The sequence below is a fragment of the Rhinolophus hipposideros genome (genome assembly GCF_964194185.1).
Source record: "Rhinolophus hipposideros genome assembly, chromosome: 24".
Classification (NCBI taxonomy): domain Eukaryota; kingdom Metazoa; phylum Chordata; class Mammalia; order Chiroptera; family Rhinolophidae; genus Rhinolophus; species Rhinolophus hipposideros.
This window is the reverse complement of record NC_138070.1, coordinates 5528881-5546143: the sequence shown is the minus strand read 5'-3', so window position 1 is coordinate 5546143 and position 17263 is coordinate 5528881. Positions and strand designations below refer to the sequence as shown.

Below are 17263 nucleotides of genomic sequence, written 5' to 3'. Positions count from 1 at the left end.
GGGATAGAACAGTCTTAGCTTTTCATGACAAGTGACTTGACATCTTTATGTCTTTCTGTTTACTCGTAAATACTTAAAACCCTGGTTGAGTTAGAGGGAGAGGAAGAAGCGTAGGAAAATCAACTGCCATCCAGTTGGGCTGGAAAAAAAAATCGGTACTTTAATTTACAACTTCACTTTCTCTCTTCAAATAAAGGCAACTCCTCGGACTCACCCGAATTCTCTCATTGTGCTAGAATTTGACTGTTTCGAACATCACTCTAAAAGAGCAGCTGGGATTTGAGAACCGTTAGTTGAAATGTTTTCAATAAAACCTTGTTTTTAAAACCGCGTCCATGCGTGCGCAGCTGCGGCTGCTCACCCTACCCTCGAGTGAGGAGACCTGAGGTCATTACCAAGTATGAGAGCCTTGCAAGTCTCGGGAGGAAATCTAAGGCCCTGCTCTGACGGTTATAACAAAAGCCTTCAAACCAATCGGCGTTTCAAATTTACCACGCCCCTTCCTGCCCGCACCGCCCGGGGAACTTGACCTAAAGCCAAACGTCTGCCGCAGAAATGCCTCAGGGCGCTATGACTCCGATTTCAGCCACCCAACCAAGAAAACCGCGGGTAGAAAGCCACCCGTCACGCCCAGATCCGCTCACCTCCGCTCGTGGCCGGATGGCGTCTTCCTCCGCCCACCTGGACGCGTCAGAGGCCCCGCCCCATTTCTACCACATGATTGGCTCTGGTGAGCGTCTCCCCCGAGTTTCGGCTCTGGATTGGCCGATTCGGCCGCCGCTCGGCTTTCTTCCCGAGGGCGCGCGGCGGGCGTGTCCACGCCCCTTACGTCGGGACGCTGGGTTGCCTCAAGAGGCACCGTAATCGCTGCCCGGAAAGAAGGAGGGCGTCTGTGCGAGGATCGGCTATGGTGTTGAGTTGCCGGGCAGAGCCGACCGAGACGCGGCGGTCGCGGCCATGAAGGTGAGGGGCCGGTGGAGCAAGGCAGTCCCTCCTCGCCTCTGCTTTCCGGCCGGGGCGCCCGAATTGCCTTCTTTTCGCCTCAGCGATTACCCCGCCGGCACCTCTCTAGAGAGCTCCGCTAAGGGGCGTCCCCGGCCGGCATCTGGGTCCCTGACCGGCCCAGGGCGGAGATCCTGGGCTCCTGGACTTCTCCAACTCCCACATTGCTTCCCATCAGCGAGCCCGAGGAGGGGGAAGAGGCCGGGCACCCCCCGCGCTCACGCCGGGGGCCCCCTCTCTGATCTGGGCCCCGTCCGAGTCCCCAGGGGCCTGAGGCAGACCCACTCGTGCCCGCCTCGGTCCTCCGTGCCATTGTCCACAGCGTGCCCTCTCCCGCCCCGAGTCCTTGAACTAACCCAAATGTCGGGATCAACACCGGACTGTCGCAGGACGAAACTGCAGGACGAAGGGCAGAGGAGTGGTGCGGGGAGTCGTGAGGCGGGGGCCAGGCTAACATGTTAGAAAGGCCTCGGGGCTCCCCCTCTGAAGGATTTCTTCGTAGGCTTAACGTTGGGGCCGTGACTTAGAGCGCTAGCAAGCTGCCCGTGTCTCCGTCGTCAGTAGGTACGCAGCACGTAATTTGACAGCTTGAGATCTTCAAGGTGGGTGTGAGAGCGTGGGAGCATCACTGAGGGAGAAGTTTAAGGGAAGGGGAGAGGTTCTGGCCTACTTTTGGGAACTGAGGATTCTAAGGAGCTCTGTGTACGACAATAATCAATTCGGGTATTGATTCCACTTGCCGACCTCCAAGTGGGATGAGTCATAAGGTGATGATGCTCTTTCAGACGCGGACGATTTCATTAATTTCAATGAAGACGTGTGCTTGATGTCGGTAAGAAAAAGAACGAGCTGCTAGCTTAAAACTCTTTTATCTTCACAAAGTCCCGAAGATTTCCTGTGGGAGATTGAGAAGGGAGTGTCAGGTGGCTAGAGAAATTCAGCAAATATTTTGTTGAACTTTCTTATGTGTTAGCTCAGCATGAGATGTAAGCTGGAGTAATTCACAACACAGCCCCACCCTTTAAAAGTGTGCCAATCAAAAGAGAAGAGAGATTCTCAAGTAACCACATTAGGAGAGTGAAAAACTGTGAAACCCTCAGGAGCAAAAAGATATTTCTGGCTGCAGAAAGCAAGGAAGCTTTTTCGAATAGGTAACTTTTGACCTATGCATCGTTAAAGTGTGAGGCTATCATAGGAGCTTATTTTTAAATATTTAGTTATAAAATATTTCAACGTAGAATAACTATTAAAATGTCTAAAACTAGCTTTTTGTCCTGAAACCCATCATCTTCACTGTGTTAAGATCCAAAACCAAAGTAGGGATCTTTGTATATACTGCCTCAAAGAATGTCATTATCTTTATTAGTATTAAATTTGTGGTCCATTAAGGAACTAAAAGTAGATAGAAAGAATTAGGGACAGGTCCACTGTTGAATTTTTCAATCAAGTTCTTTAAAACCAAGTGTTTTTGAATTTAGGTGGAAGATACTGCTTTCTGAGTTGAAATTTTAGAAACAGTTTGGTGGCAGTTGAAAATGGAAAAGATGTATATTTTATGAAGTAAAATGCAGACCTAAAGAGACATCAATCTGAGTGGGATGACAATTATGAAGATACTGCTTTTTGTTTGTTCTTGTGAAAACTGGATTCACAAAATTTAAGATTTGGGCTATTATTTAACTGTTTTATCGTGAAATTGTTTAAGTGTGGGGTATGCTCATCTGTAGATTTCTGTGCACGGTCAGTGATTTCCTGATGGCATGGAATTCTAACATGTGAATGTTCATCTAAGCAAGTACTTCTTTCAGTGGAATTGAAATTACCTTAAAAGCTAAGCATCAGATAAGCACATCTTCACTCAAACCCAGGAGCAGCCTGATTTTAGTATACGTGTGGAATGGGTATTTACTTTCTTCTTTAATTTGTTTGTTTAGAAACTGATGTTTTGAAATTGGTTTTACGTCTGAAGACTCAGTAACTGTTTAACCTTAGAGTAGCATCTAATTAACTCCTGTAATGGATTTTTTAAAAATCAAAACTGATATCCTATGTTAATTTGATTTAATCCTGCTTGTTTTTCCATAGTTATGTTGATCTTACCCTTCCTTAATTGTACTAATCATTTTTATTCTTCCAAGCTCAAAATGAGATATCAAGGAGAAAGTAATCTGTTGACTGTAATTTCCTTTTCTTTTTTTTTTCTCTGAAAGGTGGGGGAGTGGTGCTAAGGATCAAGTATACTGTTTAGAAAAAGAAAACAAAACCCAAACATGAGGAAGGTATGATCTCCAGCACACAATGTAAAACTATCAATTTGACCAAATGTCTTGCCTGAAAATATTACAATATCAGCATCTGTTTTTGCAACCTGCTTAATATCCAAATGGAATGAAGAAAGAATTTAAGATGTAGTTAGAATTTCCTCCTTCGTGGTATATGGTCTGATATTTGGTCATTAATATAGCAGAGTTCCTTGCATATTGAAGCAGTGGTTTCAATAAGAAATCCTTTCACATTTTAAGGAGCATATGTTTTTCTGGTGGCCCTAAATAGGGTAAAGGTTTTTGCTTATTATCACAACTGTTTCTTCTGTTTTGCTTTAAGTTCTGGAGGAAAGTTTAACCTTATTGAAATTTAAACGAAAACATTGTTTTATATTACTGGTTTTAAGATTTGAAACATCTTTTTCATATTGTTTAGCACAAGAACATTGAGTTTTACCAAACTAAAGGTTGTTTGGAGTTTAAAACAAAGCCTCCAGTGGTTGAATTATCTGAGGAAACTTTCATTAGTGGAAGCACTGAATCTATGCCTGGTCCTTGTAGCTTCTTACAACATCCAAGAAAATTAATGTTCTTGAATTTGAAACTTAAGGTTTACCCTTAAAATAACTGTGAAGTATATTACTATATTTAAGTTAGAGTTGCGGCAAGCAACTCTTAGGAGGTAACATTATGATCACTGCTGCTTACCTAGTTTAATCAAAAGCAGATGATTTAGAACTGTGATCATTTAGTTTTCTGCTGTTTTCAAACCCATCCACTCTCTTTGGCTGTTATTTAATCTTCATGGAAACCACCCTAGCTTTTCTTACTCCTTCATTCTAGTTTGCCTGATTAGTACTACATTTGGTGGAATCATTAGAAGGGATCACATCCTGATGTAGTTTAGAATTGGATTCAAAATTTGTAGTAAACTTCGTGTATGTTCTTTAAATCGACCATTTGGGAAGTATTCCCCTCCCCCGCAGGGATTCTAAAAGCATATTAGATCATACACAAACACACACAATCAAAGACAGCTGAACCTTGAGGCCATTTGAAAACTGGCACTCTGCCAGAAATAGGCCGCTGCTCTTACAAAGAAACAACACATTTCTCCTTGCTTTGTTGACTGAAATGATCCAGAATGAGCTTATATCTTGTGAATCTGACTGAGGAACCTGACAGACCGCTTATAAATTGGTAGTCTATTATTGTTGAGGAATTATGTGTCACAGCGCTGGAAACTGTCAGTTCCATTCTCATCCAAATTGTTTAGGTTTGTGGGTAACACTCCACTCCCTTCATATTCCTACACAGGGCACAGAATTTCTCATTCATTCTCTAGGAAGGAACAATGTAGGAGGAACTTTCAGCCTTTCTGTTACCCGAGAAAAAAAGAGAAACTTTTACGTTGGTGAGCGTTAGCAAAGGAGCTAAATATCCTTTGGCTCAGCACTTCCCGGGACCGTCTCAGATCTGTCTTCCTAAGGGGTGGCAGTCTGGATGGTAAGCTGCTGTTGGTCAGCTGTGGCAGTGCCTGGGTGTCATATCAAGACCAGTTCGCTGCAGAGCTAAAGTCAGTCTTATTTATTCCAAATTGGGAGTGAAAAAAAGGTGTAATTAGCCCTCAAAAATCTTAGTGCACTGGCTTTGGAAAAAGATGCAAGGACTGGCATTGGGTAGCAGAATAACATGAGGAGATCTAGGTGTCTGTCCAGATAGGAGGCTTTAGAATTTAATGTCTTACTATGGATCATGTAAGTTTTTAATTGGTTCTTAACTGATAACAAGCCAGGCAGGCCATAGTCCATCCCATGGTTACTAATCTATTCAGGAGCAATTTTGGCCGAAGGGTGTATGTAGGAAAGAGATTAGATTATGAAGGAAAAGTCATTTTCAGTAATTTTTGGCTAGAAAATAAACTGCAAACACAGCTAAATTCCTTCAGCTAGGCGTTTTGTGACAGGCATAGGTAAATAGTTGCCTTTTTCAGTTATTCTCTTGTTTTGAACTACATTCTTGGTTAAGGGAGGAAATGTATTCATCTTTACAGACTGTTGTTTTCTAACCTCTTAGATTCATGTGGTTTAGCCTGTAGAGTCCTGCTTTCAACCGTGGTCCCAAGTAGGACTTAGAATTGTTAGTCACATAAGTCCAGATCATAGTTTTAGTTTTCAGCAATCCAGACTTTGGCTTCATTCATGGAAAGGTAAGTAAAGGATGGATGGTGACCTCTGTGTAAGGAATATACCTCTTTGGAATTGAGGCAGAGCAACAACTCAGTGAATTCAGTGCAAGTTCAAAAAGCCAAAGGTCTGTGCCTTGCATGCTGTATGTCTAGGAATTGGGTCTGCTCAGAAAATCTAGGAGGAAATAGAGTATGGGAAATCTGTTTCAATCTTTTTACCAAAATATGAGCAGAGAGTGAATAAAATAAAAATAAGGGAATTCAGGCTGATTGAACTGGCAGAAGGTATTAGAGGTTAGTGAAGACAGAAATAGAAAGTACATGAACTTGGGTCTTAAAGCTTTTAAAGGGAGGGTGCAAAAGGGGGAAACTTTGGTTATTACCCGACCAGATACAGTAACTGTGCTCCAAGGAAATATAACAGAGGCAGAGTCAAGAGCTCAGAGAATAAATTGGCAAGCCCCCCACCTTCAAGAACCCACATTTAATAAACTGTTGGGAAAATGCGCCCTTAAATAGTTCCTCAATTCCTTTTATAGATTTTATCACTTGAAAATTCAGATTTTCAAGTCTGTTATATCAAGTAATAACAGAACATTTGGACAGATCTGTAAAGGGTATAGGACACCTCAAGCATTATTAAGAGAATGTCAGGGTAACAGTTGTTACGTTACGGAGGGATGCCTGTGCCCTGACGGACATGCAGGTGAAAATAAGGAAATTGGGACTTTAAGGGAAAGTACAGGAAGATGAAACATACCAAAGGGGGGCGCAAGGGGATAGAGCCCAAGCCTGAGAGGATTCATCTTCTGGATTGATTGTTCAACTTGGAGGTGAAGGAGGACAAAAATAGTTTGAACACTGGCTGTTTTTGACAGACCCAGTAACCACTGTCTTTCTTCCAATGTGGACATTGCACACAAGAAAACATGTAGAAGAATAAGTTAGAAAATAAAAAGTTTGGGCCAAAGAAGCAAAGAGCAAATAAAATGAAGGCACCAAATTCCAGCAAAAGTTTCATGCTGATATGTGGTAAAAAGAAATGAACAAATTTAAGAATCAGATTAAGTTGTGAACACTCAGCTGAGCTTTTTAAAGGTTTAGGAGAAACCATAGGGAAAGGAAGCACTAAAGGCATGTTTCACTACTTGGCGGGGGTGGAGGGGAGGGAATGTAGATAAGTCATGAGGAGCACCTGGCCAAAGTGTTGGTCTTAGAACTCTAGAGACACAGGCTTCAGAGGTAACCACAGCCCTTCCATGCAGGAATCTGCTGAGAGTGGTTCTCCAGCTGAAGTAGGCAGGAAGAAGAAATCCCCTAGACTGAGCAGTTACTAATCTTTTAACCTCAGGTATACATTTGAATCACATGGGGAATTTTGAAAAGATTCTGATGCCCAAGCTGTACCCCAGACCAGTTAAGGCAGAATCTTTGGGGCTGGGACCTAGGCATCAGTATTTTTTATGGCTCCCTGGTGAGTTCAGCCACTGTCTTAAGGGTGGCTTCCCAGGACTAGGCACTGCCTTAGCCAGAGGCAGTGACAGCAGCCACTGTGGTACAGGACTCTTAACTGCTCCGAAGAAGGTCGAATCACTAAAGAGATCACCTTCGTTTCAGCACTTGAGTGCTAGAAAACGAAGATTGAAGGGGAAATGGAAATTGGAAGTTTTTAAAATATGCTTGATGGGAAAGAAAAGTACTTTAAATAAAACTAGTGACGGGGGCTTCCACTGTTTCAAATTTCTGACCTTTCAAGAAGGCTGGAGTGTTGCAAATGCTACTGTCAGAGGATAACAATATAGGTAGGATAGGTAGGCTTAATCTTCAGGATGATGCTAAAAGTATTTTCTTATTGGGAGGTTATTTTCTTGTTGGGAGAGTTTGTCCAAATTTAAGTTCACAGATCTAATGAGGCTGAAACCTAGATTTTTCAGTGTTTCTTCTTTCCCTCTGCTGTGGTCGGTTGAGTTGTGCCAAATATTAGGTTATAGCAACATACTTTTGCCCACGACAACACTGAAGGTTGGCTTGGGCTCTGTTCTTTCATTTTTATTTTTTTAAGAGGTGGCCAAAAGAAGATAGAATTGTTCTTTTCATTATTTTCCCTTCTAGGGAATGAAGAAGGAATTCCCTTCCCTTTATAGAAACAGGAATGGGACAAAATTGTACCCTCTAATATTGATGACTACACAGAGCTTCCACCTGTTTTCCCAGAATAAATCCTTCTGTTTCCTTCACCAGAGCTGTGAATATTTCCAGCCTAGAATTTAAAGATCATACTCATTAGCAGTTTTGAAAATTTGTATCCTTCCTTAACTCTCATTTTAAGATCGATTTCTGATAGAAATGTGTGATAATGCTGCTTTTAGAAGGGACTGTCATTGAGATTTTTAGCCTGCTAGGTCAGAATCGTTTATTACTTTATTACTCTTTCTTAATAAGACAATTTGGACTTTCTAGGTAGCATGAAAATTTTAAATAATATTACATTGCCTTTAAAGAAGCAATAAAAGAAACCTTTTACACAGGTACCGTGTTTCCCCGAAAATAAGACCTAGCCGTACAATCAGCTCTAATGCGTCTTTTGGAGCAAAAATGAATATAAGACCAGGTATTATATTATAGTAAAATAAGACGGGGTATTATATTTATATCATATCATATCATCATAAGACCCGGTTTTATAGTAAAATAAGACCTGGTCTTATATTAATTTTTGCTCCCAAAAACGCTTTAGAGCTGATGGTCCGGCTAGGTCTTATTTTCGGGGAAACACGGTATTTACTTACCAATAGTGATGGTTGAACTAGATGCTGTGAAAGAAAGCAATTCCGTCCATGAGGAACTTGCACTGGAGCTGAGGAGACAACATCTCCCAGGAATCAGAAGGGGGATAAAAGCTAACACAGCTGTTTAACTGTTTAGTAGCTAAGTCAGCAGGAAGCTGAAGCTTCTCAAAAACTACTTTTCATTCCTGGAATGAAGAAAAGATTATCTCAGTGGTATGTTCTCCAGTTGATGTATAATCCCCCAAAAAATGTTATGTGCAAATTGAATTTTTAAAAACATTTTCAGTTTTTAAGAGCTCATTGTTCAAAGCACTATAGATGAATCCTTTGGTAAAAGAACACTCACTTGAAATGAACTGTTAGTAAATCTGGATTTTCATCCTTTTATGTTTAAATAAACCATGGCACTAGAGTGAGGTATATTTTTACTTAAAGACATGAACTATTAACTATAATTTAACCTGACTTTTAAAGGCATTGCTATTTCTTGAGAATTATAGGGTATGAAGCTACATAATACTTAAGTCAGTGACCCTGACACTTAAGTGATCACTGACACTTAAGTCAGTGACACTTAAAACTGTTTGAACCTCATATTGTGGTTTCTTGCTGCTTTACCTTCTCCTTTCCCTAAATTTAATATAGCATATTACTTTGGGTAGTAGCAAGAACAGCATGATCCTTCTATAGCATTCCAAATAGCCTTTTAAGGTTGTTAAACAATTGTTTTTTTTTAAAGAGCTTGTTGGACAAACAGTACGTGTTTGACAGAGTTAGATAGTTAAATGAACTGTGCCACTGTCATGAGCTGCCGTCATAACTAAGAGCTCATCTCCCCGGACTTCTGTTACCTGTCAGCATTATCTAGAGTCTAGAATATGCTTAAGAATTAGGACAAGGGGCAAAAGCCCACTGGTTCTGAACACTACAGCTTTTATAATTTAAGTATGGGAAAATACCTTGAGCCCTCACTAAAACTATATTTATATATATATATATTTTTTTGACTTTAAGGGGGGATGATTTTAATACTTATTTTTAATTTATTGGGCTGACAATTGTTAGTAAAATTACATAGATTTCAGGTGTACAATTCTGTATTACATCATCTATAAATCCCATTGTGTGATCACCACCTAGAGTCAGTTCTCCTTCCATCACCATATATTTGATCCCCCTTACTATATTTATATTTAATATAAATAAAAAATGAGAAAGGTTGCTAGCAGTCGGTATAGCGAGAGCAGTGGAGGTTCACAGAAAGAGAGGAGAGAAAACAAACAAAAGCCAATACAGTAGTTTCAGGCCAGTCAGTGGGCTGGCAAATGGCCTGTCCACTTTGCGAAGTCATGGTTACCAAGTCATCAAAAATCGTGTTCAGTATTTTCAGTTTGAAGAGGTAGGATAACTGCTTTCTAAAAGTATTTTGCTTAACATCAAATTAATATATTCTTTATAAAATTGGAAAGTAGAGAAAATCCAAGAAAGTAAATTATACAAGATACATTAAAACCTAGAGAGAGCTTCAGTTAGCATTTTGATGTTTTCCCAGTCATTCTGTAACAGTAAAACATTTTTATATATGCCATAGTTTATTATGCCCAGCTATGAATGAGAACAGAAGTTTAATGAAATTAAGTAATTTGTATTTATATTATTTCTGCTGAACAACAGCTGGGAAAGTCTGCCTTGTCCTATAGAACTGCTTTCTAGTGTGGTAGTCACCACTCTAATGTTGTTAGATCGAATACGGGGTGCTCGGTTCAATTTGAATTTCAGATAAACAACAAACAATTTTGGGGGTTAAATATTCTTTGCAAATACTAGGAAGTTTTCTCTTTCCGAATAGCTTAAAATTTTGATGCTTAAAAGAAAAATCTCGAAGTTATTTAGGGCAAACATCTCTCTCCAGAATGGCATTCCCTGAGGATCCCAGAGCCCAGGTTCCACTTAGCTTTAAACTGGTCCCTCCTTGTGTTCTTTCCAGGCAGGCGCCACGTCCATGTGGGCTTCGTGCTGTGGGCTGCTGAATGAAGTCATGGGAACCGGAGCGGTCAGGGGCCAGCAGTCAGGGTTTGCCGGAGGCACCGGTCCATTTCGTTTTACACCAAACTCTGATTTTTCCACTTACCCACCAGCACCTGCAGAAGGGCCTAATATAGTTTGCAAAGCCTGTGGACTGTCATTTTCAGTCTTTAGAAAGAAGGTGAGTTGGATGAAATATTATATGCAAAAGACATAGTTATCCAAATTCTTGATTGTATGTAATTTTGAATACTAATGAATCTTCATTTCTTTTTATAAAAATATCAAAAAGTCCTGTTAACCGTTTCCTATTTAGAAAAGTCCTCAGTTGAAGGTACTGTACTACTGTTCAGGTTTTCTGACTAGATAATGTTATTTGAAACGTTGCTTAGGCATCCTTTCTCCTGAACTCTGACCTGTTTATATACTTTGATTCTTCCTCATGATGCTTATGCTGTGAAGCAAGAGATTTAATTAGTCTGCAGTTTTGTTCAGAAATGATTTACTACACCTCTGATCTCTAGTTTTAAAAAATGTGTCTCTGAGTTGCCGCCTGGCCCTCTGGAGAAAAAAAAATGTGTCTCTATGCATATTCTTAACTCGACTGAAGAAATGAATGTAAGTATTAAGATTACTCTTTAGTGGGCCGGCCCGGTGGCGCAGGCGGTTAGAGCTCCGTGCTCCTAACTCCGAAGGCTGCGGGTTCGAGTCCCACATGGGCCAGTGGGCTCTCAACAAAAAACAAAAAAAAAAAAAATAAAAAAAATAAAAATAAAAAGATTACTCTTTAGAAATTCAACATAAAACACTTGGGTTAACAGTTATTTTCTCTAGGACAGAAAGTTGCTCTTTGTGAGAACTGTCCTATTGCAAGGCCCTCTCGTAGTCTTTGTCAATTCAGTCCTTTGAAATACTTAAGGAACAAGGTGTTGGCTGGTGGGAACAATGCACCAGGCAGAAACGACCACATCTCAGTGTCTTCTTTGAGTTTCGCTTTGTGATTAAGGCCGTATAGGGTACATATATTAGTGGGGTCCTCTTGCTTGGATTGACCTTGAGAGATCAGTTTCCACTCTCCCTTCTCTTTAAATGCTTTCCCCCTTCTCTTTAAATGGGGGAAATTGTTCATATAGGAAAAGAGCAGGAAGAGTGTGTGGTTGTGTTTTCTGCTCCATGTGGTTCAAGTCAGCTCTGTTCTGCTAATTACATGTTTGCACCAAGGGGTGGGAAGGTTGTAATTCTTTAACACAAGAGTGTATGTTTTTCTTAAAGGGCTGATTTGAACTTCTGTGAATCCAAACTGCCTCGGCAGTGACTGTTTTGATTTTCATGCCTTTTGGAACACAAAAACGCCTGTGAGAATAGTCGTGCCACAGAGGACTTCCTAAGAACTAGAATTGAATTTAATTGAAGGCAGAAAGAAAAAACTAGTGCTTTCACAACTGCTCAGATCTGGCTATCATTAAACGCTTCTTTTCTGTTTCTTCAGCATGTATGTTGTGACTGCAAGAAGGATTTTTGCTCCGTTTGTTCGGTCTTACAAGAAAATCTTCGTAGATGTTCCACTTGTCACTTACTACAAGAGACGGCCTTTCAGCGCCCTCAGTTAATGCGACTGAAAGTGAAGGATCTACGGCAATATCTCCTTCTTAGAAACATACCAATTGATACCTGTCGAGAGAAAGAAGACTTGGTAGATCTAGTATTGTGCCATCATGGGCTGGGCTCTGAGGATGACCTGGACACAAGCAGTCTGAATTCCTCAAGGTCCCAGAATTCTAGCTTTTTTACACATTCATTTTTTTCAAACTATACAGCCCCCTCTGCTACCATGTCTTCGTTTCAGGGAGAACTTATGGGTAGAGACCGGACCTTAGGATCTGGAGCGCTGGCACAGGTACGAGGGAGTAACTACCTGAGGGCCGGGCATGTCCACACTCAGCCCTGTGTGGGGGGCCTGCAGGGCTTCACGTCTCCTTGCGGGAGCAGAGATTCCACACGCTGCTGGACCTGCACTCACAGGCTCTCCTGACGTGAGTCTCCAAGCTTAGGTGCTAGGTGGCCGCCAAGTCAACTCTCTGAAGGGACCAAAATAACTCGTTAGTCTCTTGACCTTAGTTACCTCAGTTTCCCTGTCTTATATAGTTAAATACTAACTGTTGAAATAATGACTGAAAAGTAGCTTATAAACGTTTGCGGGACTATTTGTGTGTCTGTCTTCTAAAGTCATAGATAAGTCCAAGTTAGGAGTTTTGTCATTTCCAAATGAGAGCTGGTATAATTATTTGGCAAACATGAGACTCATCTGCCTTTTGTGCCACTTTTGGGTTTATGACACCACTTGGGAGGTGTGGGTCTTTGGATGCCGCCGGATGGTGCTTGTGAACCAGTGGGGTGGAATATTTGAAACTGGGAACTGACCTAGACTGTTGTAGAGCTATGGTCAAAATAAAATCGAAAGAGAAAGATGTAAAGGAAGGTACATAAACCAAATCAAAAGGATTTCTGTCCTTCCTAAAGAAAAGAGGACCTCTGGCTACTGAGGATTTCTAAAAACTAGAACTAGCTTTAACCATCAGTGAAGAAGTCTAGAAAGCATTCTTTGGAATTAAGAATGAGACCTTTCCAACTGAATATCCCTGACACTTGGGCTGATCTAAGAGCTTTCTTTTCTATCTGTAGTTTAGAGGCTCCAGTTAGACCAGCTACATGCAGGTCCTTTGATAATGTCTCAGTGCAATTCCATATGCTTACGGCTTGGGAATTCCACAATGGGACCCTCCTTGGGAGTTCAAGTTCTGGTCAGGTTTTATAAATTCATATACGTCTAGGAATTTGGCTCTTGAGATAACTTTATGGAAGGTGAGTGGTTTGTTGAATCGTGTGGGGCCAAGCTCTTTGGGAGAGGAAGCAGCCTTCCGGATCCAAAGCAGTCATGGAGTCTCCCCGGTGCTGAGGTCATTCTTGGGGTTTGCTCCTTTCCACAGGAGAAAGGTTGACAAGAAACTGTCATTCTGGACTTAACCCAGATCCATTGTGTGTATAGGTACAAAGTGAAATAGCTTCAGCAAACACAGAAGAAGAAGAAGATGATGATGATGATGAAGATGATGATGAAGACGATGATGAAGAACACTTGGAAGAACGGGTGAGATTTCCTGTAAAATTTGGTGTCCCTGAGGTGTCAGCCTGGCAGGCGGGACACGTGCCCATGTGCACTTTTGCTGGATTAGCACAGGATTTTCTTCTGCTTTGGACGTAGCACAACATATAAAACACTGAGGCCTGACCAGAAGTCTGGGAAGAATGTCCAGGGCCAGTGACGGCTGTAGGGTGAGGGGAGCACATTGTTTTCCTTGCTGTGGAAGGTCTTCATAAAAGTGCTCTGATTTCAGACACCTGGCCTTTCTAAGAAGAGAGTGAGAGCTTCGCTGTCGGATCTGTCAAGCCTTGAAGATGTGGAAGGGATGAGCGTGCGCCAGCTGAAGGAAATCCTGGCTCGGAATTTTGTCAACTATTCTGGCTGTTGTGAAAAATGGGAGCTGGTGGAGAAAGTCAACCGGTTATACAGAGAGAATGAAGAAAACCAAAAGTCATGTAGGTTTATTTTTTCTTTTTCCCCCTCTGGTATCCTGCCGTAGGCTTTAGAAACTGGGCTGTTTTCTGTCACAATTAAGTCAAATATATTTCTTAGAAAATTATGTATCCTTTTATTGGGTGGATTAGTTATATGAACCTGTTTATAGATCTGTCAGGAAGTAAGTTCATCATGTGATTTTGGCTGTGAGACCACCACTGATTGCCAAGTGAGGCAGAAAATCATTTGCTCAGTCTGGTTTTTCCTGCCATGATTTGTTTGAACTGTAATGAAATTCCTTGTCTATAAAAATGCTTGTTTTCTAACTAACCCCTCAGGTATACCAATACTTCGGTTATCTCAGTTGTACCTTTTAAATCCTAAAACTCCCCAGGGCCAAGCTGTTAAGTAGTTCTTGGCATCAAGTATTACTAGGTTTCTGTGTAAGTCACAAAAATCTGAGGTCAAGAACTTGTGAACTATTGATTGATGAAGCGTGGAACAAATCCTCAGCTGCTAACAGGACCAAGCCACAGAGCATTTACAGGCAAGAAAAAAGAATTCAGTTGTGTTCAGACTGACAAATACTGTGTTCTTATCTAGACTTAAAGTCTTCCCATCACCAACTTTTATCGTCTTGAGTTTTTTCTTTGAAAGCTGGTTAGCTGTTGCTACAATGGTAGATAACAGGAATCTTAATCCTTGAGCCTTCAGAGGTCGTAGGCTATGGCTGGGGAATGGCATTCCAGGAGTGAGGCGAGAGCGGAAGTCAAGTTTACTCAGTAAATATAAATGCCACACTGTGTACAGTACACACTGGTAGGCAAGGCCATTCCCACCCTCAAGGAGTTATGGTAGAAGCCACGACACGCATCACTGCCTAAGGACCTTTCTCAGTTGCCTCACAATCTGTTGCTGGTCCAGTCTCCAAGCTCACGGAATCTTTCCTGCTTTGACTGGCTTCAGCCACTTATGCAGAGATTCACCCCAATAGCCCTACCCAGAAGCCTGATAGTCTCTGGCTTCTTTGCTATATGCTCGGAAGTTTTAAGAGTTGGAAGGAACCTTCCATGCAGGAGACGAAAGCCCATATGGATTACTCTCAAGTGCCTTCTAGTGTCTTCATCGGCTCATCTGTCATCTTATCCTGTGGATCCTTTCTGCCCACTCCCCAGTGGTGGCATAGACTGTGAACCAGGTTACAAGAATCTCTTGACATGACAGTGTTTATTTCTCTTAAGTCCAGGGACAACTACTACTGGCTTTTCAAGCTTGAATTCCTGTTCTTTTCTTCTAACCATATCCATGATTCCCATCGATCCTTTCTATGATCTGTAGAAAGGGAAACTCAATGTCCATAGCTCTATGGCCAAATCTCAGGCTGCGATGAACTTTTCAAACTCATTCAGTACCTTGCTTATTCAAAGTCTGGATTTTCTCAACCTAATCTGGGGCCAAAGAACCAGGATGACCCATCCCTTTTGAATTAGACAGACTCCAGCAGCACCAGGGTAGCCAGTTTGAAACACGACTTTTGAGGTACTTTCAAGGCTAGGGGATGTGAGGGGGGTGCCTACCCCCAACTGCAGGCTACTTGATGTACAGCTCTTCATAATTTCCCCATCAGTGTGAAAATATAGCTCTTCTTCCTACTAAGATGAGCCTGGAGACTGCGACTTTCCCAAAGCCACACAGGTGGGCTAGAAATTCCAATGGTGTTCTGACTCCAAGGTCCATGTTTAGGACAACCTAGGGGTTCTTCGTTTTTATTTACAGAGGCAATCTATCTTTCTAACAAAAACCCTGAATTACATAGAAAATGAATTAAATAGCTAACATTTGTTAGGCTCTTCATACATGGCCCTAAGCTAAGCATTTCTCATTTATCCTTCACAAAACCCTACTGGGTGTAGGCATTACTACTATCACCATTGCTAGTGAAGGAAAGTTGGAACTATCATGTTTCCCTGAAAATAAAACCTAGCCGGCCCATCAACTCTAATGCGTCTTCTGGAGCAAAAATTAATATAAGACCCGGTCTTATTTTACTATGAGACCAGGCCTAATATAATACTGGGTCTTATATTAATAAACACGGTGCAGTGGGGTCATTTTGGGCCTGGCGCCGTCACTCAGCAGGTGGCTGCTGAGCCTGGGGTGGGGGCGGGGATGTCTTGCTGCAGCCCCAGCTCTGTTGCCTTTCAGATGGTGAGCGGCTGCAACTGCAGGACGAGGAAGACGACAGCCTGTGCCGCATCTGCATGGATGCCGTCATCGACTGCGTCCTGCTTGAGTGCGGCCACATGGTCACCTGCACCAAGTGCGGCAAGCGCATGAGCGAGTGTCCCATCTGCCGGCAGTACGTGGTGCGTGCCGTGCACGTGTTCAAGTCCTGAGGCGGCGTCCCCACCGGCCACTTGCCTCCAGGCTCGGTCCCAGGCAGCTCAGTGCACAGAGGGACTGGAAGCTTACTGTTGAAAGCTCTTCTTAGAAGTTATTTTCACTACTACCTAGGGACAAAGCTCCATCCGACGTTACAGCAGCTCTGGCCCATGCCATGCACCCGTCAGCTTGGGGCCTCGCTCGGTTTCCCAGGTTCAGCCGGGCTTCTTCACACGTCTGTGACCATTAATGGCTGGAGTCAGACTGCGTATGGCATCAGCTACTCTCCCTTGGGAGCACATTTATGCTCTTATTTCTCCTTCCTTCTATTTTTGACTTAAACTACTCAGATGTTTGAAACTTTTATTCTCTGGGTGAGATCGCTGTCCACAAGTGACCGACATGGTACAGTGAGCAGTGGCACCTTTGAATGTCCAGTTTCATTAGTCGTGTATATTTCAAATGCTATTTGATGAATGTAAGTTTCCCCATTGTTGCTGTTTCTGCATTTAAACATAATTGAGAACAACTGACATTCTGTAGTCTACTGCCAGGGCCTTAGACTAAACATGTCCCGTTTCTGTTCAGGTACAGCTTTTTATAGCAAGGGCTGCATCTAGCTGCTTTCATTAGAGAAGTGTGTGTGTGTTAAATTCTTTATTAATGTGTAATTGGTTTACACTGTTTTGTATAGTGAAAGTGTATTTTCAGTGCTACCGCTAGCTGATTTGAACTTTAGGAATAAAATTAGATTTTCAAAAATGCTTTTATTTACATTGTCTGGTCAGTTCCTGATTCACTTTACAGCATAAATGGGTGTCTTCGCAGAGAAGGGAGCACCTCCCCCTTTGCCGCTGACTGACTGGTAAGTTTTCGCTGTTTACTGTGACCAGGTATTGTTCTAGCTTTAAGGTTATCTCCAGCATTCTGAAATAGGTCCTGCCTCCCATTGCAGGTGGGGAGCCTGATCTCTGAGAAGTTAAAGAACTTACCTAAAATCTCAGTGAAAAAGTGGCCATGTCAGAATTTGAACTTA

General features: G+C 42.0%; 1 protein-coding gene across 7 annotated transcripts; it reads left to right on the top strand.

The window, feature by feature from the left end:
- Window positions 1-822: 822 nt before the first annotated feature.
- Window positions 823-16997, top strand: RNF34 (ring finger protein 34). Of its 7 annotated transcripts, none has more exons than XM_081036780.1 (8): window positions 863-963; window positions 1505-1604; window positions 3213-3281; window positions 10231-10449; window positions 11758-12165; window positions 13315-13416; window positions 13664-13865; window positions 16051-16997. In XM_081036780.1, the coding sequence occupies exons 3-8, from the start codon at window positions 3273-3275 to the stop codon at window positions 16239-16241; spliced, it is 1131 nt and encodes a 376-aa protein (XP_080892906.1). In that variant the 5' UTR covers window positions 863-963; window positions 1505-1604; window positions 3213-3272; the 3' UTR covers window positions 16242-16997. The 7 variants fall into 7 exon arrangements, with proteins under 7 accessions (XP_080892902.1, XP_080892905.1, XP_080892908.1 ...); XM_081036781.1 differs by having other exon boundaries at window positions 879-963; window positions 1505-1566; XM_081036779.1 differs by lacking the exon at window positions 1505-1604 and having other exon boundaries at window positions 828-963.
- The last annotated feature ends 266 nt before the right edge of the window (window positions 16998-17263 follow it).